Genomic DNA, 23,957 nt, shown 5'->3' on the forward strand with positions numbered 1-23,957 from the left:
AATGAACCATGTGTTTGATGACCCTGCTTTACATAAAAGGCCGTTTGGCTAAGAGTGCTTCTTTTCTTCCTGGTATGAATGCTACACAGGTTGAAAACTCACTGTGACTTATTTTCATTTTTACTTTTAAAAATGCCTGCATTTATTTTTTTAAACAGGCTAATAACCCACACCATGGATAACTTATTGGACTTTGCCTGAAAGGAGTCATTAGTGCCATTGGATATTTGACCATCCTGGCCACAGGTTTTTTCAGAATGAATGGAAGGTCATGCAGCATGAGTCTCCACCGGACATCAGGAACCCCACAGGGGCCCGGGATGGTCAGTGGCCAATACATTCCTCCCATCCGAGCCCACTCTGGGACTCCTGGCCCCTCGTCCTGTGGCAGCACAGCGAGCCCTGCCATCGGAAGCCTTGCTAACAGCCTTCATCTCAAGATGCCCTCGGGAGGAGGGATGGCTCCTCAGAGCAACGTGGCCGAGAGCCCCCTCCATCTGCCCGCCTTGAGCCCCAGGAGACAAGTGCTCACCAATGGGAAGCCACGATTCCAGGTCACCCAGGCTGGAGGCATGTCAGGGCCACACAATTTAAAGCCAAAGCAGCAGGAGTTTGGAAGTCCTTTTCCTCCAAATCCTGGGAAAGGTAGGATTGTCTTTCTGGGATCTTTTAAAAGTGGAAACGATTTTTTTTTTCTCCTCTCCAGATCCTTCTCAGCAAGCAAATCTCATGGAAAACTACAGGATTGAATGTCAGGGTCAATTCTGATGGTCTCACAATGCTCTGTAGCCTCCCTGGTGAGGGGGTGGATGGATAGATGCATGGGAGGGTGGGGAGGCCACAGTGGTAAACGTGATACCTCATGGAACTGTGAAGCAGAGTGGAAGGTGAGACAGAGAGATCAGAAACAGGGAGTGAGGGTGGGTGGTGGTGGTGGCGGCAGGCAAGACCAGTTTAGCAAGACCCTACCCTCGGGATGCATGGAGGGACGGGATTCCCTGGGCCATGGCGGAGGGGGGCAGCCAGAGCCGTCATCGTGCGGGTCGGGTGCTAGAAGAAAGGTTTGGAAAGAAAAGGATAAAAAGGGAGAAAGCTTAACAGCCAATAAAGTGAGGAATTAGTGCATAGAAATGATAAAAAATTATTCCAAGAGCAGAACCCCTAAATTTTGTAATACAGCTGGTGACAAAGAGGGAAGGAAGCTAGAAGAGAATAATGAAAGGATGTATTTTTGGGCTTGTGGAGAACTAGAAAACTTGGTTAATTTGAAATGCAGAGAGAGTGTACTTTTAATTCAGTTTTTGAATTCAGTGTTTCAGTGTTTAATTCAGTGTTTGAATAATGTAAATTTTAAATCATGGAATAATTGTTGGAAAATAGCGAATTATTTGAATGACTCACTCTCTCTAGAAACCGATGTTGACTTAATGAGTGATATTGCACATGAAATGTGTATTTGGGCCAGAAAAAGGAAGAGCGTGTATCTCATGTGAAATACAGCTTTGTTATGTAAAATAGCATAATTATATATGCTGTTAGGTATTTTTAGCATCTGGTTTCAAATGTTTATATTAAGTGTGTACACTACAAAATAAAATTACTAACAGCCTGAATAGCCATTCGCCCAGGTAACTCATAACTCACTCAGTTCAGGTGAATAATTATTTTTATCCTAAAAGTTGTTTTAGTGCCTTTGTGTTCCTCTGTATGGTATAGATGGGCAGGGTAAGAAAAAACCCTAAACTGTAAAACCTTAAAGTATGAAAAGCTATATATCTAGCTTTTTTCTTTTATTTATTTTGGTTTAGGTTTTGTTTTAGATTGTTTTATTTCCTAGACCTACTGATATCTAGTATAAGTATAGGAAAAACTTTCCTTGGGGGTGCTTCCAAGATAGCACCATCACTGTCAGGTTGCTGCGTTCATGGTGTGGCAAGCTACAATGTCAAGCTCGTGTGTTTGGATTTTCAGGGACTGGGGCCCGGGAAAATCTTTCAGCTCTTGCTTGTCTAATGAGCTGTATGTAGCTTGCTTTCATCACATATACTTGTGTTGAATTCCGGCTGGCATTATTAATGCTGATAATATTAATAACTTCTATTTATTATGTCATAACTGGGCATGTGTCAGGCACTGTATTGAGTGCTTCCAATATAAAATCTCAGTTATCCCTCACAACAGCCCTGAGTCGTATGCTACTGTTGATTAACTGATAAGGGAACTAAGATCTAGAAAGAATAAATAACTTCAGCATTGCCATCGGTAAGGAGTTTGGGGATGTTACTTTGATGGTGAGCAGAAGTGGTTATGATTATATTCATAGTTAAAAACGTTACGTTTCTGGTAATTCAGGGGTAGTGAACTCTCAGGGTTAATACATCTTGGAACTCTTGCAAAAATTAGTGCTGTCCCCAGGTTCGCCTCTTCCCAACTTTCTGACTCCTTGCTCAGCTTCCAAGCTTACGGTGCCTGTTCTGGATCTGCATGGTCGCGGTATGCATGAGCATGGCATAGGGGTTTAGGATAACTGTATTATTACCCCTGTGGCCTTGTAGCTTGGATACCGCTCCGGATGGTGCCAGCAGTGGCTGAATGTGTCCCTTTCAGGTCTTGGTTGACAGATCCTAAGCTAAGCCAATAACTGGTTGAGAATGGTGATCTAGTAGGACTGTTTGAACTTCATCCAATCATTTACTCAACAGATAATTACTGAGCATGTATTATAGGTGAGCCACTGTTCTGGGGATACAGTAGCTAATAAAACATAGTCCTGGCCCTCAAGGAGTTAGGAGAATTCAGACAAATAAATGGGCAGTTAAAATAAAGTGCACTTAGGGCTCTGATAGGGATACACTGATGGCAATAGGGCTACATTTGCAGGGTTCCCAGCCCATGCTTGATCAGTGGATCCGGGAGAACAGTAGGCTGTCTAGGCAGACACCTGAAGGGTAAGGAGCTAGCCTTGCGATCATGCCAATTTGTGTGTGTGTGTGTGTGTGTGTTTGTGTATGTGTGAGGGGGCTGTCTGGAACTCATTCTGGATAGACAGAAATCACCTTCAAAACCTGAAGGGGAGAGATCGTGGTGTGTTTCATTAACTTCTGCCTGATTCCACGTTGAGGATGTAGAGACTGTGGCAAGAGACAAGACTGGGGAGGAATAAGCAGAGGCCAGATAAAGGTTATGGAGGAGGCGCCAAGGAGTTTGGACCTATCTTGAGCACACTGGTGAGCTGTGCAAGGGTTTTAACTTTGGGGATCATGTGATGGGATGATGTGATGAACTTGAGGTTGACATCTCTCTCAGGCTTTTTTTATGCAGTACTCACAGTGCCCTGACCCTGAGGGATAGTACCGAAGGACCTGTGACTGTGCGTGTATTAGTTAGGGTTCTCTGGAGAAACAGAACCAACAGGAGATGTATCTATGCCTGAACGTGTACCCGTCCCTGTGTCTGTTCCTGTATCTGAATAGATTACGGAGGCTGACAGTTCCCAAGACACGGGAGATGAGTCAGCAAACTGAAGACCCAGGCCTGCTGATGCTATAGGTCTAGTGTGAGTCTGAAGACCTGGATCGAGGAGAGGCAATGGTGTGTATTTCCCTTCTGAAGGACAGCAGGTTTGAGACCCAGGATGAACTGACATTTTAGTTTGAGTCCAAAGGCAGGAAAAAGCTGATGTCCCAGTTTGCAAGTGGTCATTCAGGGAAGAATTCTTTCTCACTTGGCGGAAGGTCAGCCTTTTATTCTCTTCAGGCCTTTAGCTGATGGGGTGGGGCCTATCCACATTAGGAAGAGCAATCTATTTTACTCAGTCTACTGACTTAATGTAAATCTCATCTGAAAACACTCATAGAAACACCTGGAATGGTATTTGGCCAAATACCTGGGCAACTCATGAGCCATTCAAGTTGACATATAAAACCAACCATCATAGTGGGGTACCATTGCTTTGGGGCCAAGCACAGTTTACATGGTGGCTAAGAAAATACATTTTCTAAGCCTTCAGGGTGATTATACCATCTTTCAGGAATCCAGTGGAACTGTGTACAGAAAATATGTCATTTAAGGATTGCCACACAGACAAATATCTGACTTGAAGACTGGAGAAATCTCCAGTAGGAGCCTCATGAGAAATATAAATTTGATTGTAGTATTTGTGTTACTTACTTAAGGATTGAGGTCTACTCAACTGAAAACTCAAAAAACAGTGACTTTCACATCATGGAGCATGGTTCTCAAATAGTGTGCCAAGGACACTGGAGTACCACAGCAAACTCAGGGGGGACCATGGGGTAACTTTAATTTTGAAGGGAACAGAAGGGTTTGTGGCATCCTTTGGACTCCAGGCAAACTACTAGCTTGAGGAGGTTCACAGTTTCAAAATGAGATTGCACTGTATCCTTTTAGTGATGTCATATCTTTGCAAAGCTCCACTTTCAGTAGTTGTGATGAAAAAGCTAGTTACTCTGTAGGCCAAAAGGTGGAAGCAACCCAAGTATAGGCAGATGAGTGGATAAAGAATATGTATGTCTTATACCTACAGTGGAATAGTGTTCAGCCTTAAAAAGGAAGGAAAGTCTGACATACGCTACGACATGGTTGAACCTCGAAGACATTATGTTAAGTGAATTACGGCCAGGTACAGAAGGGCAGATATTGTATGATTCTCTTGTACAAGGTACCTCGAAGAGTGAAATCATAGAGACAAAAAGTAGAATGGTGTTTGCTGTGGACTGGAGGGAGGGGAGCATGGGAAGTTAGGTTGAATGGGGACGAAGTTTCAGTTTGGGAACATGAAAGTGTTCTGGAGATGCATGGTGCGTGATGGTTGCCCAGCAGTGTGAATGTACTTAATATACACTTTAAAAATGGTTAAGATCGGGTGTGCCTGGCTGGTTCAGGTGGAGGAGTGTGCGACTCTTGGTCTTGGGGTCCTGGGTTCAAGCCCCACGTGGGGTGTAGAGATTACTTCAATAAATAAATAAACTAAGATAAAAAAATTGGGTAAGGTGGTAAATTTTATGTTATGTGTATCTTATCACAGTAAGAAAGACAAGCAAATTCTAAGTGAAAATCAGTGTGGAATGGGAGCTGAAGGTGGTGGTATCCGGTCTGATTCCAAGAGCTGAAGTAGTAGAGGGCACAGTTGGAATGCACATCCCATCAGTAATACTGTTATTTAAGAATGAAATAAAAATACTTTAATTCTTAATTTATGTACATTATTTTTTTCAAACAGCTAATAGATTGTTAGTACATAAATACTATTAAGTTGTTGGCACATAACTACTTAATGAGGGGTAGTGTTAGTTGTTCCTTTTGGCCAAGGGGCACCATGAAAAAATTACTGAGATGCTAAGAATGCCACGAACTGCAGACATTTGGGGACCTGTGTCAGAGGAGTTAATTGTTCTCACACAAAGAGCAGCCCAGGGCCGGGGATGCTGCTCATGGTGAGAAGCTCAGGGATGTCAGGTCCACGATCACGGATGCTGCTCATGGTGAGAAGCTCAGGGATGTCAGGTCCACGATCACGGATGCTGCTCATGGTGAGAAGCTCAGGGATGTCAGGTCCATGATCACGGAGCCTCCCTTCGCCTTTACCCCACTCCTCCTCCTGCTGTGGAGTCTGTATTCTGAGAAGAGTGAAAGACGAAGGAAGGACAATAGGCAGAAGGATGAAAGGGACGACTCCCTCCAAATCGACGCCATTAATCAATCGGCTTTCCCAGGAGCCCCACTCAACTGTCCCTACTCAGTCGTACATAACTTACTTGTAAATAAAACTCATTAGTTGTTCCTGAATGTATCTTTATAAACAAAGTTAGATTTTATCTTATTTTGTATTATGTTCTTTTATATTTTATTTCACCTTTTAGCTTTTGCCACCTTTTTCTCTCTCAACGAAGTCAAACCACGTATAAGTAAGTTGCGGACATTCTGGCTCTTCATCCCCAAATTGCTAAGCAGGTGTCTTCCATTTTGTACAACTAGGATACATGAATTATAACCAAGAAATTTCACTTTGATTCAACAGTATTGCTTATATAGAGTTATATATTAAAATATAATACATATTTAAATTCCTATTCAAATTAATTTTTATAATATTATTTTATATTTTACTTTACTTATCATACTGGTTTCCCCTACTTATAGCGCACATGTCCTCTGTAACTATTCTTTTCTTTTGAGTCAGGATCCAGTCAAGAATCCTGAATTAGGGGGCACCTGGGTGGCTCAGTCAGTTAAGTGTCTGATTCTTGATCTTGGCTCAGGTGTTGATCTCACGGTTGTGAGTTTGAGCGCCATGTTGGGCTCCACGCTGGGCACGGAGTCTACTTAAAAAAAAAAAAAAAAAAGAACCCTGCATTACATTTGGTTGTCATGTCTCTTTAGTCTCCTTTTTTCTAGAATGACCCTCTCCCCCTGTCTTTGTGTTTCATGACAAAATATGTTGCTGTTTTAGAGTTTAGGTCAGTTGTCTTGTCTCACAACTTGGTTCCTCTAATTATTTCCTCATGATTCGGTTCAGGTTAAACATTTTTGGTAGGAGTACCACATAGGTTATTTGTGGATTACATATCCTGGGAGCACTGCATGCTCATTTGTCCTGGTATTTGTGATGCTGCTTTTGGTTGTCTCGCCAAGGTGGTGTCACCAGGATCTCTGCATTGTGGACACTTTCCTTTTCAAAATTAATACCTAATCTTATACAAATATCTTGCTCTTCATCAATGATGCTTGTGTGAATCTGTTACTACATTATTAACTGCATAACAGTGATTTTCTGATTCCAGTATTTCTTCTGTGTTTATTAGTTGGTATTCTTCTGGAAAGAAGAACTTCTGTTTCTCCTTTTATTGAGAATCACCACAGACCCCATGTATTCTTTTTAAAAAGTCCCTGTGCCATAATTCATTACCATCACTATTCTTTTTGATGCTCAGATTGTCCTGGATCTGGCAGGTGGGATCCCCTTCAAGCTGGTCCCGATGTCCTTTTGTTATGTCCCCGTGAAGCACTTCCTTGCTTTCACATAGAATGAGACATTTCAGACCCACTAGTACTTCCCTGCCCCAGACACGCAACCAGCCATTTTCCCTAAAAACTTGGGTCCCTTTTAGTGGGAAATCTTTGGAAAACCGGATGAAAGCATGTTTTTCTTGACTCTGGGGTGTCATTGCTTCTGGGCCCTATGTGTGGACAGAGTTAGGAAGTCTGTCAGAAGGTAATGGGTTCCAGTTAAAATACAACATTACAGAGTTCTTCTCACACTTGCTCATTGTGCATGTGTCAGTGGGATCCCTGGTTCTCAGCAACATCCTTGGAGTTTCTTATTGATTCTGTCCTACAATAATGAGTTACTTTTAGATTTACATTTTTAAGATAGTGGAAATTAGTTTTAGAAATGATCTTTTTACTACATGTAAGTGTTTCATGTACTGAGATGAGCATATTTGTGTTTATCTGAGCCACCGAGTGAGTGTGGAGGATGTCCCACAGTTGGCAACTTCCAAGCCCTGCTAGGACTGGTGAGTACAGAATCTCAGTTATATTGTACCAATAATGGCTTTTCCCTCTACTTCCTCTTCAACAGTTATGAATTGTAATTAGACTGGTAGAAATGCATTTTTCAAAGCATCTGGGAAATCAGTTTTATGATCCCCACTTTAAGCACATTTGACACAGCTCTTTAAATATTTAAGACAATCCCACATTTGCAGTACCCGTAGGACTATATAATTGGGAAGATTTTTATTGTAAAGGTTTTTTATTTTACTTTAGGGCCTCTGACATTTCTTGTGGAGCTCTGCCGTCCTTGGAGACAAAGGGAGTTAGTTATTCATTAGCGTTTGTGGGTTATTCATTATTGTTGGTCAGAAAAAGCAGAATGATATCAACAAAGGACACTAACTAATTGGGATTAAAAAACTCTTTTGTATAACTTAAGGCTGGTATCTCTTGTAAAGACCTGGTTTTAAAAAAGTAACCTATCGTGTGAACCCAGGAGGTCTAGAAACTAAGTGTACTTTAAATAATACGTCGTTTTATTTTGATTTTTCCTATTTGTGGTTTGCTAATTCAATTGGCTATAACCTGGAGCTTAGGTTAGAGCTTGATTCCTTAGTGGGTCAGCTAGCTTCATATTTTTCCCCCGCTGCCACATTATAAATTTTAAAACATTGTCACTGATTTAGAATGTTACTTTCCTATAATCATTCCTTTGCTTATGTTTATTTCTGGACAAACAGACAATGAAAAAAGAATTTGCTAACGCTGGTGAGTAGACTGTGTTGAATGTTGTCATGTTAGCACCGGGGCAGGATTCACAGCTGGGATCTCACATTCTTGAAGAGATGCAGTTGATATATTAGCTAATGAAAGTTGGGGCAAAATACTTGGTTACTTTTTCTTTTCACTTCTTCTTTTTAATCATTTATATTTCCTTGCACTTCTAATGTGGCTTCCTGCAGAATTAGAGCAAATAAAGTTAATATTCCATAAAAGGTTCCAAAAATAACCAAACCAGTCAGAGACCAAAGGCATTATTCCAGTTGAGGTAGCCAGGGTTTTCATTTCGTCTCGCCAATAAGGCGGGTGAAACACAATGTTTACTTTTGTTTACTCTTTGGGCTTCACAGGCCACACTTTGTGTGATTTATTGATGCAGCGTGTAAATCAAATTGATGATGGATTTCCAAGTGTTACTGAATGGCAGGCATGATTTGCTCCAGTTATAAAAGTGATTTGTCAGTCTCACAGCATTCTTTAAAAGAACATATTCCATTAGCACTCCCCACCCCCTAGACACACCTCAGATACTGTAGGACACCAAGTTGGAAGGTACCATCTGCTAGTCACCTGTAGCATTTTCTTTTTCTTTTTTTTTTTTTTAAGATTTTATTTATTTATTTGACAGAGACACAGCGAGAGAGGGAACACAAGCAGGGGGAGTGGGAGAGGAGAAGCAGGCTTCCCGCGGAGCAGGGAGCCTGATGTGGGGCTCGATCCTAGGACCCTGGGATCATGACCTGAACTGAAGGCAGATGCTTAATGACTGAGCGACCCAGGCGCCCCACACCTGTAGCATTTTCTTAGACTGTTAAATAGCAACAGCTTTGGACTTGCAGAGAGCTTGGCCCAAACTTGCGTATTGATTGTCTCCTATGATTTGATCAAAGGTTCCATCCCAGGAGGCTGGGCAAGTGTGATTGGCCCCATTTTAGGGATTGAGAGACTGAGGCTCAGTTTGCTGGAGATCTCATTCTCTGTGTGCTGCGTGGGTTGACTCAGAGTGGGACTCCACAGTTTGAGAGCTCCTGCTGTGGGAGTTCTGAGAAGCCTTGTCCCCAGTCTGCCTTAGAGTTTACAGTTGCTGCCATTCCAGAACGAGTAAGCATACCGTTCAGCTGCTGTCTCCATCCACAAGCTGAGGAAATGGGCTCTTGCTCCTGTTTTGGAAAATTGGGCTTGACAGTTTCCAATAACAGGCCCTTCTGAGCAAGGAAGGTGGTGCCTACCTGGGCAGGAATCAGGCCATCTCTGTGAGGGCCCCTCGAGTGACACAAGTGTGTGCAGAAATACGTACTGAAGTAGCTTCGCACACCTCTGCTCATGACGTCTTTAGACCCGGGCAGGAGGGTATCATGAATATGAATAGTTTCGCTATTTCTGACCCATCAAATTTTAAGGATATAGTGGATGGTGACTTGTATTTAATACCTATTTTTATTGCTGCCTTATGTGAATAATGAAAGAAATAGAAGGCCCGTAATCGACTCTGACATAATAAGCAAATTAAAAAATGAGACTTAGTCAAGGATAGGCTGAGGCCAGCAGCTGTAGCATCCTTGAGGAGCTGGTGAGAGATGCACAATCTCAGGGCCATCCCAGACTGACTTAATCAGGTTGTGTCTTTTAATAAGATCCGTGGCACAAGGGCAACTTCTTGGCTGTGTGAGCAGTGACTGTATAGGGTCCCTTGCTTGGAAGGAGTGCCCCGTGCTTGGGGTTTAATGCTCTGTGATTGCTGTCTTGACATTCTTACTGATTTTATCTTCGAATTTGTGTATTTTAAGTGAAATCCTATGGGCCCCTGGATCATGTGTGGGGTGCTTGGAGTCTCCGTTTGTGTGTGGTCCCCCATCCTGCTAGGATAGCTCCTGGTTCCTCTGTCCCTGCCCAGTATCTACTGCTGCCCTCTGCCCCCAGTGGGGACCCAGGCATGAGGGTGGGGAGGTCAGGGTTTGGTGCATAGGCTCTGTGTGCCCAATCCATGTGAGGCTCTGGGCACCTTTGAGAGTCTGCACTTAACCTGTGAGTATCCCCATGTGGAAGGAGCTCAGTGGTAAATAGCAAATTACAAAAAACACCATGAACCCATCACGAGGGAGACCAGAGAAGAATGGAAAAGGATTTTCTTCTGCTTTTTGAACAAGGGACCCAACATTTTCATTTTCATTGGTCCCTGAAAATTATGTAGCTGACCTTATAAGTACCCACTGGAATTTGAGAAACACTGGTATGGGAGGAGGGGGGTGGACACTGGAGTCGGAAGACCCTGGTGTGTGACCTTCCCTGCCTTGGTTTCTTCATGTGTAAAACGGGGGGCGGGTAATGTTTCATCCCTCTTTGAAAATGGGCGGGGTCTAGGTGAAGGGCAGACCGGGCCACATATCCTTGAGTAAGAGTGTGACCAGGGCACCTCTCATCTTTGGCTTTGGTTTCATGATGTTGATGAACAAAGCTGGACGTTATGGGCAGGGCTACAAGTGGGAAAGAAGGGCCAGAACTGGTCTTCACATCCTTGTTAGTGCGTGGAAAGGAAGGGTCAAGTACTGAGGCAGGCACGTTCTGGGGATCTTGGGTCGAGAGAAGGCGTGCTTCAGAGAACTGGGGAGCTAATGCATTGGCTTTCCAGGCGGCCACCTGGTCGTGTGGCAGCGGCAGGTAGAGCAGAGAACAGTGTGTGCTTTGGAGAGTTAAATTAGATGGCAACTGGGAGAGTGCATTCTATACTGTCCAGTGCCAGAGGCACACCAGGGGTTGCTGCTCCCCGATTGTACATCCGCGTGGTGCATTGTGGGTCTCCGTGAGCCACAGCAGCTGCTGCGGGCTGAGACGGCCCGTTCTGCTACTCTGCTCGGGTGTGCCGCGTGTCCTGGTAATAAAGGCTTCCAGCTTAGTCAGAGCTCCCAAGTCTGGGCAGTATGAACAGCTACTTGCCATGTGGGGATGGAGCCCTGACTACTCTCTAGTTTCAGCTTGCTTCAAAGGCTAGACAGAAAACACTGAAATCCTAATAAACCACAGTAAACAGACACTGATGTGAAAGAACACATTTTAAAAGTGTATCTTTCACCTAAAGATTTTCCTTTAGGGCAATCCTATAATTTATTATCCAGACAAGGACACTTTCAAGAGTGAAATGCGGCCTATTAATAATTACGCCCAGGACTATCCTGGATGAACTGGAATGAGGGCCACCCTACTTTAGGGCGAAGTTTAATTGCATTTAGATTCAGAATCTTACACAATTGCTTTAAGGTAAAGTAGTCCAACCTACTTGACAAGATTAGACCCGGAGAAGTTAATAGTAAAATTATTTCTTGGACCACTGAATGATTATTAGTATATTATTAAGTAGAATACATTCATTTCTGGTTATTCTAGGGCTGGAAATAACAAACTAGCAATTATTTAGCACATTCTACTTATTAATGTTCTTAGCTTTATGTAACTTATTTTAATCCTTCCCAACCTTATGAAGTATTCCCTTGAAAACATGAGAAAAGAAAGGCTTAGAAAAAATAAGAAACTTGACCAGGAGCATGTGGGAATTTTAACCCATGTCTCACTGTCTTCAGGGCCCTATATACTTCTGTAGGATGTTGTTTTGTGTTTTGGTATAGAGTTTGCTGCAAAAACTAGGTTCTTGGCAATTGAGAATGATTTCCTGAAAGACACAGTATGTCTACCATAATTTTTACTATGTGTGGTGGTGTAGTATCTGGTGTATATTTATTTTAAAAAATATAGTCAGCAGAAGCAGAAAAACCACTGACACGTAGTTGCAGATGTTTGTGTCAATTTGTGTTACAAGTGCCCCTCCTCACTTGCTTAAGACAGTGGCTTTGGCGGCAGTCAGGTAGGGAATGTGATGTAAGAGAGAGAGACAGTAATGGCTAACTTTTGAGCCCTTCCTCTGGGCCAGCTGCTGCATTAAACGGAGCTACTGGGTCACACAACCAGAGTGCTATTTGGAAGGCCTTCCATGATGGCCCTGGAGCTCAGAATTCCCTTAATTCTCGTAACAACCCCATGGGTCTTTCGATCATGAAACCAAGGCGTGGAGAGGTGAAGTCCCTTAGCAGTGACGTGGTTAGTATGTGGCAAAGCTGGGAGGTGAATGCAGGCCGTCCTGCTGTGTTCTGTCAGGATGAGGCAGGGAGCCAAGCTGGAGATGGGGACTTTCTCCTGCAAGAGCTCTGGTTCAGCAAGTACCTTATTCAAGACTCTTCGGGTTGCGGGTAACTGTGACCCACTGTGCTAGTTTATATGAAAGGGAATTTGTTATAAAGAATCGAGAGTGCCTCATGGTTACCCAGGGACAGGGTGGACAACCAGATCTTTGGAAGAGTATGAGAACAGGACGCTTCCCCATGCTTTTTCTCCACAGGCCACATGGTCTTTTATTTCTGCTTTCTGTACACATCACTTTATTTTTCTCCCTATAGATTGCTTTTCTCTGTTTCTTAGTATATGTATTAGGGTTCTTTGGAGAAACATAACCAATAGGATATTTATTTATATGTATGTTTATGTGTGTATAATATTTATATAAAGGAATTTATTATAAGGAATTGACTCATTTGATTATGGAGGCTGAGAAATCCCAAGATCTGCAGTTGGCAAGCTGGAGACCCAGGAGGGCCCATGGTTTGGTTCTATTCGAGTGCAAAGGCCTGAGAACCGGGAGAGCTGATGGTCTAAGTTCCAAGCTTGAGAAGCTGGCAGGCTTGACACCCAAAAAGAGCCCATATTCCCGTTAGATTCTGAAGGCCAGAAAAGATTGCCGTCCAACCTCAAAGCAGTCAGGCAGGAAAAGTTCCCCTTTACTTGTGGGAGGGGGCCCCCATTTTGTTCTGTTCAGGCCTTGAGGCCCATCCGTTTTGGGGAGGGCACTCTAATGAGTGAGTCTTCCAGTTCAAATGTTCATCTCATCAGAAACACCCCCACAGACACACCTAGCGTAGTGTTTGACTGAATGTCTGGATACCCTGTGGCTCAATCCAGTTGACACACGAAATGAACCATCACGGTATCCATGGCTCTGGCGTGGCTTTCTTCACTAGGCCTAAGCATGTCATGTACTCAGAACTTCTGTGCGACAAGTCAGCTGGGTAGTGTCCTTCTATCCCATGCTCAGGTTCCTTGGGAAAAGTCTGATTGGTCCAGTATGTGTCAGATCCGGTTCATCCAGCTGGTGGGGGTGGAGCCTCGTGGAATGAACATGAATCCCACCTGCTCAGAAAAGGGCAGTGTGGGTTGAGCGACATCTGGGACTTAGTCCCCTATATGAAGGTAGTTTTGGGGCTCTGTCTTAAACAACAGTGACATTTCCAAAGTTATCCCACAAATCATGTTCTTCAGCCAGTACAATTCCCAAGTATGGGAGAGAATTTTAGAAGTATGGCCACTAGCAGAAGTTAATTCTAGGAAGTTAATTTTTAAATTGATTCTTCTTCTTGAAAGATGAACCACTGAACTGTATAGATTGTGATGCTTTGCATCAGTTTTTCAGTGGTGGCCACTACATTTTATAAGGTAATTCATTTTTTAAGGTAATGCAGATTTTCATTTTGGGATGTGGGAATTAAGAAAGAGCATTTAGGGCGCCTGGGTGGCTCAGTTGGTTAAGCAACTGCCTGCTCAGGTCATGGTCCTGGAGTCCCAGGATCGAGTCCCACATCGGGCTCCCTGCTCAGCAGGGAGTCTGCTTCTCCCTCTGACCCTCTTCCCTCTCATGCTCTCTGTCTCTCATTCTCTCTCAAATAAATAAATAAAATCTTTAAAAAAAAAAAAGACCATTTAATGGATGATCCATTAAGCCTTTAGGTTTATTTTGTGTTTAGAGTTTAGTGAAGGGGGGAGGATTGCCAGGGTTCAGGTACACAGAACCATGATTTCTATTTGAAACTACACTGAACAATACAGCAATTAGAAGAGGTTTGGTTGTCAGATTAGAAAATTTTCAGCATAGTTTTTTTCTTGTTGGGTTATATAATCAAAGAGCATTGTTATTTGTTTTTGTTTTCTTTTAGAGAAAGCGAGTACAAAAGTAGGGGGGGGCAAAAAGGGGGAGGGGTGGAGAGAATCCCAAGCAGGCTACATGCTCAGCACAGAGCCCGACGTGGGGCTGGCTCTCATGACCCTGAGATCATGACCTGAGCTGAAATCAAGAGTCAGATGCTCAACTGACTGAGCCACCCAGACACTCCAAAGAACATTGTGATTTGAATATTCCTGGCTTTTGTGCCAGATTTTAACAGGAACCTGTCAGACACAAAACATAAGATTAATCAATGAGTTAAAATTTTTAAACGTTGGGGTACATGGATTGGGTGTTGAAAACTTTTTTTTTTTTTAATGTGTTTGGCTCAGCTGATTTTCCCACTTACCTAGAAGAAAATTCTGTACAATTATCTATTTACCTATTTTATTTTGTAACAGGCGGATTCTAAGATGCCTCCCTGTCCACCACCATTCTTGTCTCCTGGGATTCATACTTTCTGTAACAGCCACCCCGTGAGTGTGGCCTGAATATAGTGACTTGCTCATAACTATGACGAAGATGATGAAATGTCACTTCCGTTATTGGATTATGAAAGATATGACTTTTGTCTTGCTGTGAGACTCTGCAGTCTCCTTGGTTTGTTTGCTTTGATAAAGCATCCTGCCATGTTGGAAAGGCCCATGTGGCAACTAACAGAAGGAGGCATCTGACCAACAGACAGTGAGGAACCAAAGGCCTCAGTCCAGCAACCTTCCAGAAACTGAATTCTGCCAACAACCATATGAGTGTTAAAGCAGATCTTCCCCAGTTGAGCCTTCAGATGAGGCTCTAGCTGTAGCTGACACCTTGTTGGCGGCCCTGTGAGGGACTCTGATCAGAGGACCCACTCAGCCATGCCCAGATTCCTGACCCATAGAAACTGAGATAATACAGTTGGCCCTCAAACAACACAGGCTTGAACTGTGCAGGTCCACTTAAAAGATTTTTTACAGAATTATAAATGTATTTTCTCTTCCTTAGGAAGAGAAAATTAATGGCATATTCTTTTCTCTAGTTTACTTTATTGTAAGGACACAGTATATAATATATACAACATACAAATATATGTTCATCAACTTTTGTTATTGGTAAGGCTTTTCCTGATGCACAGTAGGCTGATTAGTGATTAAGTTTTGGGGGAGTCAGAAGTTAAATACACAGAGTTTTGACTGCAAAGTGTCAGGACCCCTAACCTGTGCATTGTTCAGGAGTCAACTGTACGTGTGTTGTTTTAAGCCACTAATCTGGTGGTAATTTGTTATGTAGCGTGGGTACCTAAGACAGTTCTCGTCTTGGCTTTTCTCTCTTTCTGGGCATACTAGGAAATAAAGAGGTAACATCTAGGAACAGGGTAGGAATTAATCTCTGTCAAAGGCTGATGGTGCTAGACTTTAAGATTCAGGAAGGCCAACTTGTAAAGCCCTTTTTATTACTTCCATTTTGCAGATGTGAGCATCAACCCTCAGAGAAGTGAAGTTATTTGCCCAAGTTGACATGACTCATAAAAGGGAGAACCAGGGTTTGAATGCTGGTCTACCTTACTCTGGTGCTCCTGTTCCTTCCATGCATCTGGCTAACTCCCATAAGCCATGACAAACTCCAATGTAGCATTTTTTGCCTAGAAAAAATGTTAACATAAAGCCCATTCATCTTCAAGCATTCATCAAACACCTTCTGTGGACTTCTTGCCAGGTCTCACTCTCTCTTCCTTCTCAGCGGTGTGTTCAGGCAGACTCCCCGATGAGTGCAGAGCCTGACACAGGGCTTGATCTCACAACCCTGAGATCATGCATGACCTGAGTCGAAATCATGAGTCGGATTCTTAACCGACTGGAGCCACCCAGGTACCCCATCAGTCCTGTTTTTTTTTTATTGCCCTCTTTGTTATTCTCAAACAAAATTCATAGACAGTATTCTCTACCTATGCATGTAATTTTAAAAAGTCAATATAATTTCATAACTGAAATACAAGGGAAAAAAGGAACATGATTTGTAACAAATATGGATTTAAATATGAAAATGTTTCAGCATAACTATGCCAGAAGACGTAAGGAAGGAGTCAGGTAAGCTTGCACCTAAATGTGGATTTAGCTAAAATTCTCATGATTCAGAATTGTATTTGTTGTAGTGGCGGCTCACATGTCTAGTTGCTTTGCTTTCGGTGATACGGTTTTATGAAATGGTGGACAGTACTTTATGATATGTCTGTCAAAACAATGATCAGTCTTCCTTTGTACTGTTAGCTTCATTTTAGATAATTTAGCATGAATAGGAATCATGAACATAAAATGGACTTAGGTTGTATACTCTGATAATTATAAACAGGTTCTTAACGACATGAATGTCTGGTGAAATACTTGAAAATCATCTGGGATGTGGGTCATTCTTTGTGTGCAGGATGATGTGGCATCCCTGCCTTTACAGTTGAACACCAGTAACAGTGATAACCCAGAATGCCCTGGAATTTCCAGCTGTCTCCCCAGGGCAATGTCCTCCAAACCCACCAATCTAAATCTAAATCTGCTTTCAGTAAAAGAGCTGGTCAGCTGACTAAAGTATGATGGGCGCCTGGGTGGCTCAGTCATTGAGCGTCTGCCTTCGGCTCAGGTCATGATCTCCAGGGTCCTGGGATCGAGCCCTGCATCCGGCTCCCTCTTCGGCGGGAAGCCTGCTGCTCCCTCTCCCACTGCCCCTGCTTGTGTTCCTGCTCTCCCTATCTGTCTCTCTGTCAAATAAATAAATAAAATCTTAAAAAAAAACACAACTGACTAAAGTGGGTGCCTGGGTGGCTCAGTTGGTTAAGCGACTGCCTTCGGCTCAGGTCATGATCCTGGAGTCCCGGGATCGAGTCCCGCATCGGGCTCCCTGCTCAGTGGGGAGTCTGCTTCTCCCTCGGACCCTCTTCCCTCTCGTGCTCTCTCTCTCTCATTCTCTCTCTCTCAAATAAATAAATAAAATCTTTAAAAAAAAAACCAAAAAAAAAAACTGACTAAAGTATGACAATTTCCAGAGGTGTTTGTTTTTTAACCAGCCTGAGACCTTAAGACAAAGAACGTCACTGTTCACGGTAGAATTAGTAGGGAGTGGGGAGGTGGCGAGGTGAAGGGGGAGGAGGATCCCTTGTGCAGCCCTTAACCACGTGGCCTCATGTCCTCTTTCTGTTTCTGAGTCTAGCCTTCCTTCCTATAGGCTCCATATACACTTTACATGACAAATTAGATGCCTTTCTAAGTCAAATTCTTTTTTTTTTTTTTTAAATCTGATTGTATTTTAAGAGCTTCTCTGTGTCAATCACTTGCTATTTTCTGAGCATTGACTTTAACCAAGATGTTGTGCTTAGCTGCGGGGTCAAAGGCCACTGAGATGTAGCCTGAAATCTCAGTAGATTTGTGATTGTGACCCAATCCAGCACACATTTACAGGGCAAGGCACCATGCCAGGCATGGGTACACACAAACACACACTTAAGTTTGTGCTTTCAGGGAGCTCACAATCAAATAAAGAGAGAAAAGAAGAGTATATTATGCAGCCATCAAAAGGAATGAGATCTTGCCATGTGCAACGACGTGGATGGAACTGGAGGGTGTTATGCTGAGTGAAATAAGTCAGTCAGAGAAAGACATGTATCCTATGACCTCACTGATATGAGGAATTCTTAATCTCAGGAAACAAACTGGGTGTTGCTGAGTGGTCGGGGGTGGGAGGGATGGGGTGGCTGGGTGATAGACATTGGGGAGGGTATGTGCTATGGTGAGCGCTGTGAATTGTGCAAGACTGTTGAATCACAGATCTGTACTTCTGAAACAACGCAACATATGTTAAGAAAAAAGAAAAAGAAGAAGATAGCAGGAGAGGAAGAATGAAGGGGAGTAAGTCAGAGGGGGAGACGAACCATGAGAGATCATGTACTCTGAAAAACAAACTGAGGGTTCTAGAGGGGAGGGGGTGGGGGGATGGGTTAGCCTGGTGATGGGTATTAAAGAGGGCACATTCTGCATGGAGCACTGGGTGTTATGAACAAACAATGAATCATGGAACACTACACCAAAACAAATGATGTAATATATGGTGATTAACATAACAATAAAAAATTTAAAAAAAAAGCAGTAAGTTTTAGGGGCATCTGGTGGCTCGGTCGGTTGTGTCTGCCTTCAGCTCAGGTCATGATCTCAGGGTTCTGGGATCGAGTCCTGCATCGGGCTCCTTGCTCAGTGGGGAGTCTGCTTCTCCTCTCCCTCTGACCCTTCCCACTGCTTGTACTCTCTGTTTCTCTCTCAAATAAATAAATAGCATCTTTAAAAGAAAATCAGTAAGTCGTATAAATAATGGTTCATTAAAAGTAATAAATGAATTTCACAGGCTTTATGTACATATATATAATGTGTAACTAGTAACATAAATACATTAAGCCTGTAAAATGATACATTATATGCTATTTAATGTACTATGCATGTTGTGTATATCATGCACAATTATATATTGTTATCTATAATATACTGTGGTTTATATGTAAAAGCTTTTATTAAATTGATAAGCGAAAGTGCCCAGAGGCAAGTTTTCTTCCACTCTTATACATTAGAAATATACCTCCACATATGCTCTACCATGGTGTCTCTTAGAGTTGAAAGCTCATTTTACATACCAAAGGAAAGAGAGAAAATTGGGAAAGTAGTAGGTATTCTAAGAAAGTTCGTGTCATGACTAGGGGGGCAGGTCTTGTCACACAGTGGTTGTGGATGACATAGAATATGTCTGGGCAGTGTGGAGTATGTCTTTTTAAAAATTACTTATTGATTTATTGATTGATTTAAATTCTAGTTAGCTGACATGAAGTTCAATACTGGTTTTATTGACAACAAACTAATTGGAGAAGATTCTGTAATCTCAAGTGGATAAGTTGAAATTAGACATTCAGCAGAGACCACTGTATAAGGGGCACAGGGGCATTTTAACGTTCTCCAGGTGAAGGATTGGAGTTGCCTTCTCTGTTGACTTTAATGATAAGGGGTACTTTTGTGTGGTGTGAGAGAGCTGGGGCTGACTGCCCATCCAGGGAGTGGTGCACCAGCCAGGGTCCAGTAAGGAAAAGAGAAGCCACTTCCGTTACTGTAACAGAGAGATTCCAGTCTCAGAAAGTTGTTAAGCAGGTACTGAAAGACCAGAAAGGCACAAAGTGAGACCATAACCTCCTTCTCATATTTCTTTAAAGTCTTACTCAAATTTGAAAGAATAATGATATCTGGTACTCACATAGCACTTACGATGTGGTCGATATTTTTTTAGGTGCTTGATTTCTCACTTTAAAATATATTAAGACATATTAACTCATTTGAGTTGCCCTAAAAACCCAAGGAGGTGGATACCATCATGCTAGTTGTTACTATTATTATTCTTCCTGTTTTATGGATGAGGAAACTGAGGTATGGTTGAATAACTTCCCCAAGGTCACGTGTTCATAAGCGGATGAGCCAGGATATAAACCAGCCGGTTTGGCTCCAGAGTACATGCTCTTAACCACTAAGGCATATTGGCTGTATGTCTGTTTTTTAAACCTGTGTCCTTATTTCTTTATGGATGGACAGTTGGGCGGATGGATGGATGGATGCATGGGTAACAAATCCATTTATTTCTTGTAGTGCAGGAGATTGGGGATTAGGAGAAGGAGGCTCAAAACCTAGGTCTTTCACTAACTTTCTTAGAGATTTAAGAGAGTCACCTTAGCAGTCTGGACTCATAAAATGAAGAGGTTGAGTGAAATAATTTTGGAGATTCCTTTCTAACTATCATTGTTTTCTGGTTTGTAAGGAGCCTGGTTACCTTCCAGGAACTGGGAGCTAGAGCTGATGCCTGACCTTCAGGGTGAGGTAGCAGTCATTTTCCTACCAAGTGTCAGATGCAGACTTGGAAGTGGTAGTTCTGTTGATGCTGTTGATAGCTAACTAGCCAGGGAGTGTCAAGGACAAAGAGATTAAGGACTCATTTTCTTCAGACATTTGAGCACTGGGGTGTTGGCTGTTGTTTGAGTTCTTATTTTTTTCTTCCTGATTTTCATTTTTCTACATCCAGAAATCAATCTTGCCAGGAATTTGCGCAGCACTACTTAGAAGTCATTTCATCTCCAGGGATTTAGCCAAGAGAGGGGGCCCCTTCTTCTAGCTTCTCTTGCTCCTAGGGGCTGTCTGCTTTCTCAGTTTAGAGATAGCCCATCTGTAGGCCCGTCTTTGATCTGAAGGCTGCAGACCTGGAGTCCAGAGACCAGAAAATGCCCAGGAGCTAGAAAAGTCTGGTAAAAATACTCCCAGCTTAGAAGATGGGTGATGAGTTGTGTTGGCTTGAAAAACTTTCTCCTGAGGTTAAGGAGGGAACACGGGTGTGGGGGGGTGTCACATGGGGGGGCAGCTTGTCTCTTGTTCTCTCAGCAGCGACACTCCCTTTCATGCTCACTCTCCTGTTTTCTTTCCCATTCCTCCTCTCCACCCACATTTTCCAAGTCTTGATTTTTACCAAAGAATTGAGTCCTTGAAGCCATTACATAAATGGGTCATCTCGCAGCATGGAGCACTTATTAGCAGTTTTATAAAATTTATGGGTTTAGAGGCAAAAGTGATTTTAAATTAGGTGCTGGGTGTTGCCAAATGTCACAATTGATGTTATTTTTGGTAAATCTAGAACAAAAGAGTAATTTTGGCTCATGTTCAGTAGTAAAGTTGAATAGAGTTACTTCGTTTCTTTTCAAAATAATTCTTTATAATCTTTGAAATGAGTCTGGATATTTTTTTGCATTTGTAAGTAATATTTGCAGTGAAATAACTGTGCATCGTTATCATAGTGTCTGATATTTACCCCGTACGCAATCAAGAACCGCAGGGTTGAATAAGGAGGGTATGTGTGTGTGTGTGTGTGTGTGTGTGTGTGTGTGCGCACGCGCACACGCTTGTGTCTGTGTATATAAAATGTGGGCCAGTGTGTGCTAGCTAGCATGAGCGTGAGAACCAGTGGTATCTTGATAGGGTACACAGATGGGCTGTTCCTAATTTTATGACAGTAGAAGAAAGAAGTAAAGTCACCTTAATGTATCTTTGAGCTTGTGGTGCCTGTTCTTAGGTCTTGTGCTGTTCCAGAATTGAGCTGGAGGGTGTCCCAGAATGGAGCTTAGAGTTGTATCAAGCTGTAAGAGGGGTACATCTGAGGCACTCTGTCTTGCAGAGTCAGTTATGGAGAGTTTAAGGCAAGGGGTTGGTTTGGATCTTTCTGCACAAGCCAGGCAGCTAATTCTCCTGGTGACAGATAAAGAACCAGGGTGAATGTGTTTTGCTGAAGTCTTCTGCTTTGGTTGAATCCAGCCAAACTTGTGAGCTTGTCACCTCTGGCGGTTCTTGTTTAAATGTGTGATCTTTAGAAGGGGAAAATTCATGGTGCGGGTAATATGGATAATGAAGTAGCATGACGAATGTCTCATCTGAATCCTCACCCCCTAACCCCACCTGCTCTCAGGTTGCACATATTCGGCCTTGGTCATGGCCAGTTGTCATCACTGAACTGTATTTGGGTAAAAGAGTTCTTGTGATTTAGTCTAGAAATTAAATTTCAAGCAGCACAAGTGACAACAGTTTTTTCTTTTTTCTTTTCTTTAAAGATTTTATTTATTTTTTTGACAGAGAGAGACCCAGCGAGAGAAGGAACACAAGCAGGGGGAGTGGGAGAGGGAGAAGCAGGCTTCCCACCGAGCAGGGAGCCCGATGTGGGGCTCGATCCCAGGACCCCGGGATCATGACCTGAGCTGAAGGCAGACGCTCAACCAGCTGAGCCACCCAGGCGCCCCAACAGTTTTTTCTTTGATGTGAGGTAGAATGGAGGTATGGGAGGTCATTGTGGTTTAGCCCGTCCCTTCCTGGAGGGTGATACACAGGGGCTGTGCATAGCATGGCATCGTGGGTAAGAGTGCAGCCCAGTAGTGCGATGGGTCTGAGACGAATGCAAACCCTCCCTCTGATCACTTCTGGGATCTTGAGCAAGTGACTTACCCTCTCCGAGGGTTGATATTTTTACCCACCTGACAGAAATATAAAATAAAGGGGATAACATATATCCAGAATTAGGAGAATAATGTTTGGTACATATGAAATGCTCACATGTTAAGTAGCATATCGGGAGGTTAAACAAAGTAAACAACAGGCTTTAAACTGGATACCCAGGTCTTTTCCCTGTCATCTTTCACTGTATATAAACTCTGTGAAGGCAGGAGATTGTCATTTCACTAAGTATTCGGGAGCGTACCGAGTGCCTGCGTGAACAAGACACAGTAACCACACTCACCTAATGTTCCAGTGGGAGGAGCAGTCCGCAATTCATACCTAAGATGTATTTTCACCGGCTACTAAGTACTATCGAGAGAAATAAAACAGATACTGGGGTTCAGAAGGAGGGGAAGGATATTTTAGAAAGGGTGTCCAGAGAAGGCTTCTTTGAGTCGAGTGAGGAGTGAGTCATCTGAAGATCTAAGGAAAAGTGTTCCTGGAGGAGGTAAAAGCAATATTAGTCCTAATGTGATTCCCATGGAGCCAGATCAGTTAGGTCCTTCCAGCCTGAAGTAGGGAGTCCAGAGATTTCAAGTGTGACAGGACTTCTTGAAGGATTTTAGGTAAAGGATTGATATTATCTAGCTTACATTTTAAAAAGGAAGTTCTGGTTACTCTGTTGAGAATAGACCGAGTGGGAGGGCCAGAGTGGAAACGGGAAAACCGAAAACCATTAGCGTGTTGCAGTGAGTGAGATGGATGGTCTGGAGGGTTTAGATTCGGGATAGGTTTTGAAGGTTAGAGCCAACAGGACTTGCTCTAAAGGATTAGATGCAGTGATAAGGAACAGAGGAATCAAGGGCTCTAGGTGTTTGGCCTGAACATGTACTCAATGGCAGTACCATTTCCTGGGGTCGAGAAAGCAGGGTTTAAGGGTAGGAGATCAGGATTTTGTTTTGAACATACTGCATCTGGGATACCTGTTTGTCCTCAAAGTGAGGGTGTCAAGTCCATCATTGGATATACAGGTCTGGAGCTCCGGAGTGAAGTGGGGGCGAGGGTTAGAAATGTGGGAGTTCACCGTACAGAGATGCTATGTGATGTCATGGGACCGCAAGGGAACGCCCAGGGAGAGAGGGAGGGTGCAGACACTGACCCTGAACCGAGCCACAGGGCAGTCAGCTCTGGAAGCCGAGGAGAGGGAGAAGCGGCAGATGCAGCCGGAGAGCCAGGAAGAAGGCTAGGGCGGGGGGCGCCTGGGGACGCAAGTGAACCAGGTGTTTCAGGAAAGAGGAAGTGCTCCACTCAGCCGCACATTCCTGGGAGGTCAGGTAAGACAACGCCTGGACATTCTCTATTGATTTGGGGGAGATGGAGGCCGCTGTTGCCCCTGCCAAGAGGACTGAGGCCGCGCTGTATGTGGCTTGTTCACTGCCGTGCTCCCCGTGACATATGGGCTAGAACACGAAAGAAACTCAAAAAAACATCTGTGGAATGCTGGGTGGATGAATGAATGAATGAATTCACTTTCCTCCTTTATTTTAGTCTCAGTATGATCTTTGCTTATTTATTTTAAAGATTTATTTATTTATTTGAGA

The 23,957-nt window shown here is 43.1% G+C and overlaps 1 protein-coding gene across 2 annotated transcripts in view; it reads left to right on the forward strand.

The window, feature by feature from the left end:
• The first annotated feature begins 257 nt into the window (after positions 1-257).
• GLIS3 (GLIS family zinc finger 3) overlaps positions 258-23,957 on the forward strand; it is a 437,565-nt gene continuing 413,865 nt past the window's right edge. For both annotated transcript variants that reach the window (XM_088018913.1, XM_028117293.2), the window contains exon 1: positions 258-645. In XM_088018913.1, coding sequence (XP_087875039.1) covers positions 258-645 — 388 coding nt within the window. The remainder of the gene's footprint in view (positions 646-23,957) is intronic.

This window comes from Eumetopias jubatus, unplaced genomic scaffold (genome assembly GCF_037043125.1).
Source record: "Eumetopias jubatus isolate StellerSeaLion01/CBP00866 unplaced genomic scaffold, mEumJub1_p1.0 scaffold_15, whole genome shotgun sequence".
In the NCBI taxonomy this organism is placed as follows: domain Eukaryota; kingdom Metazoa; phylum Chordata; class Mammalia; order Carnivora; family Otariidae; genus Eumetopias; species Eumetopias jubatus.